We start from the raw sequence: 9,980 nt of genomic DNA, 5'->3' as shown, positions 1-9,980 counted from the left end.
GACTTCCTTTCCCTTACTGATCTGGCCAATCAAAGCACATACTCCCCACTGCTACACCATGACATAATAGTAGCAAAAGTGCACTGTGCTGGACTGATGATGTGCACAGTACTGAGTTACTGATAGACTGGCTTTGCAAAGTTCTATATGCGCAGAATGGAAAGAAAAACATCACAGCAAAGGGATACACTGATATCTGAACTCCTACTTTTTCAGCCGCTGTGAAGTTGCAAAAAAAAAAAAAAAAGCAGCTGCCCTGAACTTTATATGTAGTCAGAGATGAGCCCTGATTTACCTTTCAAAGACAATTTTTAGAGGGCAGTCTAAACTTGCAGGTACAAATTCCAGGCTTTCTCTGGCTCTCCCCACTCACTTCCCGTAATTTGTCTTGGTCTTTCTGTTACTAGAGACAGATTTCTCTGACAACAGGCAGTAGACAGCAAGACTGTGAAACGGTTTGCTGGAGTAAGGAGTCATTGTTGGTATATGAAGTGATTTAGAAATATGTTGGGAATCACATAGCTATCAAATGGAGGGACGTTGTTTGGAACGGTTTAACATTTAATATTCAGGAGTGGCAATTATGTTGACCATCAACGATGTATGTCTATATACTGATATCAACACATCACCATGTTAATTATGGCAATGACTGGGACCACCAACATCCAGACTTACAGACAGACTTCTGGCAAGCCTTTAGGGTGAGAAGGTACACATGAAACAGCATGGCAGCCACATGACAAGATGTTCTTTTATAAACAAAGTATTTATTTCAGCTATTGACAAGAAGTTGCTCGGTGGTTTGCGCGGTGCTTGCGTCATTGCGCTGATTTCCTGGGAAGGAGCGGCTGGACAAGACTCACAGTGTTGGCATTTTTTCATTAGACCATGTAACACTCGACTGGGTCAGGGACAATTCCTGCCCCCAGACCCCACTTACTCCTCTACTCCCTATATGCTGGTGAGATTCTATGAGATGTCAGACCCTTAGCCCCCACCCCGGTCTCCAGAGCTCCGACCAGACATGGCTGACTCCAGCCGCTCACACAAGTCTCTGTAAACAGTCACTACAAACACTGAGCTCCGACTGGAAGAAATCATGGCACTAGAGGCGTTTTGACGACAGGCTGCCCCACTACGGACCTGGCCAGGAGAGCTGATGGGTTATACAGCTTTATTTCCTGACACATTTGTTCTCCTACACAGCACACCAGATAAATAGGCAAAAACAAGTGTGCCATTTCTCCCTGCTCTATTTCATCCCGGCTACAGAATGCATCACACAATGGAAGCTCATGGAACGCAGCTCACAGCCCAGCCCCCAGCCTCATCCCTGGAGGAGACTCAGGAACAGATGTGAAGCATTACACCGGCCTCACACACGTCATAATGAATGACATTTGTTTGAACATGTTTTAACGTAGGCAGGCAGTGATATTGGAGTTATACGCAGTCCCATCCGCTCACTGCCAATACCCCTGTCACCGAGATGAGAAACTCAAGAGGGCTAGCACTGTAACCAGCACATTGTCTATATAGGGGTCAGTGCTGGGTATCACTTGCCATGAGATTGGGGCAGGGTTTCTATACTATGACCACAACTCCCTAACAACACTGGTCAGGGTAAACCTAAAGCTGTCCATGTGGGAGGGATCAATACAAAGTGCTGGACCCATTGCTTCGCTCCAAGACCATAATGGGGACCGTGTCCACTTCCTGATTGGTGCCATGTAAGGGATAAGGTGCAGGGATGTGAAAACATGGAGCAGATCCGACCCCGGCAGGACACACTACACGCTTATCTGGCTGAACGGAAGAGCTTGTGTCCCACACAAGGACAACACACAAATCACACAAACACCAGAGCCCATCTATCCTAGGTGTCTACAGAGGGAGAACATGATTGTCACCAGCTACGGGTAGTTCTACAGTATTGAAGAATGGCATGGAATAATGCTGCCACAGTAACCGGTGCAATGAAGCTAACAATGGTGGCGCTGGGTCTTTTGGTTCTGCCCTCCCGCCTATGCGGGATCCTCGTCTTAGTAGTAAGGAAGCATTGAATTGTCACTGCATGCTACGCCATTGTCCCACACATGACCCCTGGTAGGAACAGAAAGAACTGACACAAACGCAACCATTTAATGTAGAAAGGTTCTAGACTGTGGTGAGGAACGTCCTGCAGATGGAGGTGACCTGAGATCAGAGTCTCCCGAAGAACCAACCCTAGACTAAGCTGAAGGCATTGGCTGTGCTACACTCGTACCCATGGGGTTGATTTAGTCTTCAGTTCCTCACCGGCCGCTGCACATCTGACAAGCTTATATAATAAGCCACACGCGGGGTGAACAATGCAGGTATGAAGCGCTCCGTGAGGGCGGCCATGTTCAGTCCATCAGCCAATCACAAGTGAGACGATTGATGTGCACAGGGTCATTGTCCAGGTTTTTTTGTGATTTTTTTTTAAAGTTCTTTTTTATGCAATTTCTTTCTGAGTACCGATATCCAAAAAACGATGTAAAAAAAAGTCAAATTTTTGTAAACAAAGAAACAGATTTCCGAACGACGACAACATTGACGACAAAGCGTTTTTTTTTTGTTTTTTTTTTTACACTTCAGAGGTTTGTTCTTAATACGGGAAAGTCTTCTGAGAAAGGGGAGTGGGGTTGGCAAATAGTGATGGCGTCATCACTGAGGTTTGTGCACATGATATGGATCAATTGTCACTCGAGGTGCCCTCAGGGCTCAGGATGTGGAGGGGGATTGCAAAAACGTAGAACTCACAAAACTGTTTCAGGATCGGCAGAAAGCAGTCGCCCTTTATTACAAACACTACAAGTCTCGGCGGCATCTTCCTTTCCATGGAAAAAGCCGTTTTTAGGTAATTCTTGTAACATCTTCAAGATGAAGAGTTTTATATTCGTAGATGGAACGGGTCCATTTAATGGAAATAAATTCTTCATGTCTCTCAGGTGGTTCCCCGGACAAATGGCGTGAGGTTGTCCACGGGCCACACTCTTGGTCAGCACCGTAGTCCTGCGTCCTCATCCATCCATTGGTTTATAAACTTGAGCTGAATTCTTCAAGCCCTTTTCATGTCTTATTGTAAATTATTATTTGTACAAATTCTGGTCTGATATGCCAAAAATATTCTTTCCATCACCCCAAAGCCTGATCCCGAACCCTTCCCAGGGAAGCTCTGCTCTCAGGGCGGAACCATCAAGGTGGCCTTTGGGGACAACAAGTGGTCCAGTCTGTACCAGGTGCATTAGAGAAACTTCATTGTACCAAGAGGGGTCGGGAGAGAGGGAAAGGCTCGGAACCCAAGTACATTAGGAAGTGTGAGGATGAGGAAGCACTCATCGTCCTTATCAGACTTCTACCGACTGGATCTGGTTCATCTGCGCTCGCATCACCTGAATGCTGTTGAGGATTTTCTTCTGGTGACCAGCTAAAGTTACCCCGACCCGTAGGATGTCTCTAGAAAGAACAATAGAAGATAGTTAGTGATGGACCCAGCATCCCAATAACCATCTATACCCCCCTGCCCCCAGTTGTTTCTCTTGATCACTTTTTATGCCAAAGGCCAACTCTAAAACGTGTCCAAGACAGAGCTACAGGTGTTAGACAAAATAAATAGAAGACCCCTACTATTTTACATGAACTCTTTCCAATACACTCGCCATCACTGGTACCATCACATTTGTCTTGTAGTTTATATCACTGCTAATAAACGTTATTCCTTGTGCTGTTCTAAACATTGGTATATTTGTTTTAGGAGCACAATATGTCCTGACAGAGTGTTAAATGGTAATGACTGTCGGTGCAGGCTTGGTCAGAGCATCTGTCACCCGAGTTGATGGGTGTCGGAGTCTATGGGCAAAAACCTTGGTTCACAATGGAAGACGCAAAAATCATGTTCTATGATGAAAAGACGACAGAACATGGACAGCAAAGGTAAAGTCATCAGGTAGAGCCATCTCCCCATGGCGCTCAGTTACCGGAATGGATTATTATTGAGCCTGTGTGGGGTGCTCTTAAAGAAGAACTCTGGCAAAAATTATAATCTGCCAGCAGGCCGGGGCAGGGGGGAACATAACAAACAAGTGCTACTTACCTCTTCCTGTGCTCCTGCAGTGCCGTGTCACAGGCTCTGGGACTTCCACTGGAAATCATCCCCCCCACCAAGCTTCGATGTTGTCACGACTGGGGGAAAAGTACCTGACCCAGCTGATGGATTGCCTGCTCTATTAGTGACGGCAGCGGTGTCCCACTCCAGTCGCTGACTAGCTGATCGGGCAATCCATCAGTCAAGTTGTGACATCCCTATGAGAAGGAGATGAGGAAGTCCTGGAGCAGTAAGGCAGCACTGCGGAAGGCACGGGGAGAGGTAAGTGAAGCTCATTTAGCATGTTTCTCCCAGCCTGCTGGAAAGTTATGATTTTCTCCAGACTTCTCCTTTAAAAACTAGGTTAGGAGAAGATTCCCACCTCCAACTAATACAGATGCTAATGAAGAAGAGTTACGATCAGTTCCTACATTTGCTCTACAGCTCAAAGGTATCTGATTCCAGGATCGGGGTCGCCCCCTGTCACCTGCTGCTGACACAATGGAGTAGAAATACTACAATATGCTAATTAGCCTACATCAAGCCCCACCCACCAGAAAATGATTGACTTTCTTCTCTGCCCCTCCCCTCCTGGCTCCTGCCAGACGCTTGGCCGTGACCTGTGGCTGCCACTTCTCTCTTTACACCGCGAGGCGTCTCTTTAATCCTACAGGAATTCTCCATCAGACAGGTCTGGAGATGCTCATCACACAATACATAGAGGATACAACAGGGCCCCGCTCAGCTGCGTGTTTATTCGCCTGCAGGGCTCGGCCCTCACAAGACAGTGTGTAAATATTGGTTCAGTGCACACAATGGAGTCGGGCTGGCTGGATCCTAAGAGTATATAGAGGCTGCATTCATCAGAGAGCAGGACGTGTAGCACTGTACTGTTATACAGGACACCGGAGACTTCATGTGTATGAGAGATAGACGAATGTCCCAGAACCGTACCCTCCCTCCAACTCTGAACGCTCGTCTAACTACTTACTCCATGATCATTTGTGACACCACATCGAAGGACGTGAATCCAGCATTGGCAAAACTCTCCTTGTATTGACCCATCTTGATGGCATCGAGCCACTCGTCCACTGTGTTGAAGCTGGTGTAGTCAGGGACGGTGCGGTCCAAGAGCGGGAGAGTCACTCTGGAAGACAAGTGTGCAGTCAGGATGAGCAGAGGATGGATATATAGATTCAAAGAATGACAACTATCTGCCCCTCGCCTAATACGAAGGAGCAAAATCTATTACAGCAAATCAATGCCCCCTAAGTGATACAACTGTGGGGGTCTTAAGATATTTAAAAAAAATCCTCTGATTAGACAGGTCACAACAGAATGGTGAACTACATTATCCCCTAGACGACCCTGGGCATACCCGCACATCCTGCGCCGCCTAGGGGAGTTCAGAGCGGGTCCGCACGGCAGCCCCGATCCTAACCGCCGCGATTCCATCGCCGTGCCTGCTAATTAAGTATTCAGATGCAGCTGTCAAAGTTGATAGCTGCATCTAAATACTTCTTGCAGCCTGTTCCCTGGTGTCTAGTAGTCTCCCCCCCCCACGACGTTGTCGCAGAGTAGCGATCCCCGTGTCCTCCGCCATCACCCATACTTCAGCCCGGCTGGGGTCTGCGCTGTAATGGCGCTGCTCTTAGCTCGGCGCTCGACTGCTTTCAGCTGCAGCAGCCGAAAGCAATCGAGTGATCTCATTGATCTATGCAATCTATGCAAAAAGCCCCCTCCCCTAATAAAAGTTTGAATCACCCCCCCTTTTCCCATGTTATAAATAAAAATAAACATGTTTTGTATCGCTGCGCACGTAATCGCCTAAAATATTAATTGATCACATTCCTGATCTCGCACAGTAAACAGAGTAAGCGCAAAAAAATCCCAAAGTGCAAAATTGCACATTTTTGGTCGCATCAAATCCAGAAAAGTTGTAATAAAAAGCGATCAAAAAGTCGTATATGCGCAATCAAGGTACCGATAGAAAGAACACATCATGGCGCAAAAAATGTCACCTCACACAGCCCCATAGACCAAAGAATAAAAGCGTTATGCAGCCATCAACCCTCACCTCCCTCAGAGAGAAGTCTCTAACTAACCAACCTCCATGGGATAAAGTACTTACCCTGACGACAGAGGAGCCATGGCCTTCAGGCTGTTTGGGTTACGGATCATCTTGTCCAAGGTGTTGACTATTTGCCCAAATTTAGGCCGGTGGTTTCTATCCTTCTGCCAGCAGTCCAGCATTAATTGGTGGAGGGCATTAGGGCAATCCATGGGGGGTGGAAGGCGGTAATCCTGTTCAATGGCATTTATAACCTACAACATAAGAGGAGACATTGTATGAAGGAGCATTGCATACTGTGTGCGGCCCCTGTATGGGGCTGTTCCTGTATCTTCTATTACGTGTCCACCGCCATCACCCATACTTCAGCACCATGACCGCAGCGAGGCACAAGGTAACAGATGCCTCATTCTCTGATGCGACTTGCCCTCATCTCCTAATTTGTGAACAATAGTGAGATGGGGGAATTCAGCGGGAGGTGCACGGAACGTTCCGGCTGCCGTCTACCTGACGCCTCGGGGTCACCATGTTAATTGTCCATCAATGCTCAGATACAGAATGTGCGTGGAGCGGACACAGAGCGTTTAATGAAAGCAGCAAAGAGCGATTAACCGCGTCCCGTCAATATTAAAGCCATCCAAGGATTTTCTGGTTCGCCTGCCGTATATTAATGGCTTCAGCTCTGATCTACCCTCCCCCGGTCCTGGCGCTGCTGTGCCCAGTTCTCTATCAGATGTCCCTCAGTAGACACTCACATCTTGGTTTGTCATGTCCCAGTAGGGTCTTTCCCCATAGGACATCACTTCCCACATGACTATGCCGTAGCTCCAGACATCGCTGGCAGATGTAAACTTTCTATACTGAATGGCTTCAGGGGCCGTCCATCGGATAGGAATCTTTCCTCCCTGCAACATGGAGAAAATAAGGTCACAATTCTGTGCAGGACAGGGCTGACTCCTGGAGGGGCCACAAATAGGTCATGGATACTACTTACTAGGGCACTGGTATACGTTGGGTCTGAGGTGTCATCTTCCAGAAAGCGAGACAAGCCGAAGTCAGAGACTTTACACACCAGGTTACTGTTCACCAGGATGTTACGGGCAGCCAAGTCCCGGTGGACGTAATTCATATCAGCCAAGTACTTCATGCCCGCAGCAATGCCCCTCAGCATGCCCACCAGCTGGATGACCGTGAACTGTCCGTCATTTTGCTGCAGAAAGAAAAAAAATATATGTTTTCAATGTTACAGTATAAAAAAAAAAACACACTACAAACCCCATGACTGCAGCAACGGAAACAGCTGCCACAGACTGCCACAACAGCAGAACCAAACCATACAGACCTACAACCACAACGGAGACAGACGTTACAGACCCATCACACCTCCAGAACCAGACGCTACAGACTAATCACACCTCCAGAACCAGATGCTACAGACCCATCACACCTCCAGAACCAGACGCTACAGACCCATCACACCTCCAGAACCAGATGCTACAGACCCATCACACCTCCAGAACCAGATGCTACAGACCCATCACACCTCCAGAACCAGATGCTACAGACCCATCACACCTCCAGAACCAGATGCTACAGACCCATCACACCTCCAGAACCAGATGCTACAGACCCATCACACCTCCAGAACCAGATGCTACAGACCCATCACACCTCCAGAACCAGATGCTACAGACCCATCACACCTCCAGAACTAGATGCTACAGACCCATCACACCTCCAGAACCAGATGCTACAGACCCATCACACCTCCAGAACCAGATGCTACAGACCCATCACACCTCCAGAACTAGATGCTACAGACCCATCACACCTCCAGAACCAGATGCTACAGACCCATCACACCTCCAGAACTAGATGCTACAGACCCATCACACCTCCAGAACCAGATGCTACAGACCCATCACACCTCCAGAACCAGATGCTACAGACCCATCACACCTCCAGAACCAGACGCTACAGACTAATCACACCTCCAGAACCAGACGCTACAGACCCATCACACCTCCAGAACCAGACCCATCACACCTCCAGAACCAGATGCTAAAGACTCATCACACCTCCAGAACCAGACGCTACAGACCCATCACACCTCCAGAACCAGACCCATCACACCTCCAGAACCAGATGCTACAGACCCATCACACCTCCAGAACTAGATGCTACAGACCCATCACACCTCCAGAACCAGATGCTACAGACCCATCACACCTCCAGAACTAGATGCTACAGACCCATCACACCTCCAGAACCAGATGCTACAGACCCATCACACCTCCAGAACCAGATGCTACAGACCCATCACACCTCCAGAACCAGACGCTACAGACTAATCACACCTCCAGAACCAGACGCTACAGACCCATCACACCTCCAGAACCAGACGCTACAGACCCATCACACCTCCAGAACCAGACGCTAAAGACTCATCACACCTGCGCTAAACCAGATGCTACAGACCCATCACCACACCTGCAGGATGAGGCAACTAAACCTTGTGGCTCCTAAGACATGACCCTTACCCGAAGGAAAGAGTCCAGGGATCCATTTTCCATGAACTCTGTGATGATCATAACTGGTGAGCTCTTGGTGACCACTCCTTCTAGATGGATGACATTTGGGTGGTCAAACTGCCCCATGATGCTGGCCTCACTGAGGAAGTCTCGCCTTTGCTTCTCCGTGTACCCGGACTTTAAAGTCTTGATAGCCACAAAAATTTCTCTCTTTCCTGGAAGCTTCAGGTGTCCACTGCAAACTTCACCAAATTCCCCTACAGGAAATACAAAAGTGAAAAATACCCAGTGGTGTCAGATGATCCGTCACTTGGCCGCACATGAACAGACTCCCCAACACATGGGCCAGACTGTCCACTTACCTGCTCCAATCACCTGCTCGATTTTCACACAAGAAATGTCAATTTCTTTGGCAAATTCACGAACGGCCTCATTGGGATCCTCATAGGTAAAAGGATCTATGTAAATTTTCATTCCTGGTGTCACTGCAGTGGGAAAACAGGATCTGAGAGACTTGGAGAGTGCATGAGTGAAGACAAAGTGAGGAAGGTGGATGAGGAAAGGTGGAGGAGACTAGAAAGAAGGTGGAGATGAGGAAAAACTTAAGGAGGAGGGGACAAGGAAAAAGATGCAAAAGAAAAGAAAGAAGAGGGTGGAGGAGAAAAGGGAAAGGTAAAAGATAAGGGTGGAAGAGACAAGAAAAGAAGCAAGGAAGTGGGTGGACAAGATGAAGAACAGGGTGAGGAAGAAGAGAAAGAAGAGTGAGGAAGCAAATGTAAGAAACAAGGAAGAGGCTGGAGCAGACGAGGAAGAGAAGGGAAGGAAAAGGCATAGGTGAGAATGAAGGAGAAAAGAGAAATCAGAAAAGAGGGTGGAGCAGAGGAGGATGAAATAAAGAAGAAGGCAATGATGAAACTGGAGGAGACAAAAGGCAAGGAAGAAGTTGAAGACGACAAGTTGGGGTCCTTTTTTAGACTTTGGTTGTCCGCGGCCACAAATGTGGGCCCATCAGCATTTCAGACGATTGTGACGATCAACTACAAGAGCGTTTCTAGCAATGCTCATTGTCGATAATAGACCCGTGTATAAGGTTCCCGATGTATAAGGTTACCAATGATGATGGGTGTCCCACGGAGCGGCTTTGTTCCAGTCCTATGGCGATGCTCGGATCTCGATGGTGGTAAGGTCACAGCTCTTCTGGCCCCTTTTCTTTCTACATGTCTATTGAAAGCTGGAAGTCAGGGTCTCCAATGCATCAGGATGGGAG

At 47.8% G+C, this 9,980-nt stretch overlaps 1 protein-coding gene across 8 annotated transcripts in view; it reads right to left on the bottom strand.

Moving 5' to 3' along the window:
• Positions 1 to 750: 750 nt before the first annotated feature.
• LOC138769708 (ephrin type-B receptor 2) overlaps positions 751 to 9,980 on the bottom strand; it is a 125,393-nt gene continuing 116,163 nt past the window's right edge. For 7 of the 8 annotated variants that reach the window (XM_069948339.1, XM_069948334.1, XM_069948338.1 and 4 more), the window contains exons 10-16: positions 9,076 to 9,198; positions 8,723 to 8,970; positions 7,177 to 7,392; positions 6,938 to 7,087; positions 6,243 to 6,436; positions 5,103 to 5,258; positions 751 to 3,483 (exon numbers count right to left, since the gene is read on the bottom strand). In XM_069948339.1, the coding sequence (XP_069804440.1) occupies positions 3,375 to 3,483; positions 5,103 to 5,258; positions 6,243 to 6,436; positions 6,938 to 7,087; positions 7,177 to 7,392; positions 8,723 to 8,970; positions 9,076 to 9,198 (1,196 nt within the window). In that variant the 3' untranslated portion in view covers positions 751 to 3,374. Of the gene's footprint in view, positions 3,484 to 5,102; positions 5,259 to 6,242; positions 6,437 to 6,937; positions 7,088 to 7,176; positions 7,393 to 8,722; positions 8,971 to 9,075; positions 9,199 to 9,980 lie in introns of those variants that run through there. The other variant, XM_069948340.1, reaches the window with a different exon arrangement.

This window comes from Dendropsophus ebraccatus, chromosome 12 (genome assembly GCF_027789765.1).
Source record: "Dendropsophus ebraccatus isolate aDenEbr1 chromosome 12, aDenEbr1.pat, whole genome shotgun sequence".
In the NCBI taxonomy this organism is placed as follows: domain Eukaryota; kingdom Metazoa; phylum Chordata; class Amphibia; order Anura; family Hylidae; genus Dendropsophus; species Dendropsophus ebraccatus.
The sequence above is the reverse complement of the archived record's forward strand: the minus strand, read 5'-3'. Positions and strand labels throughout refer to the sequence as shown.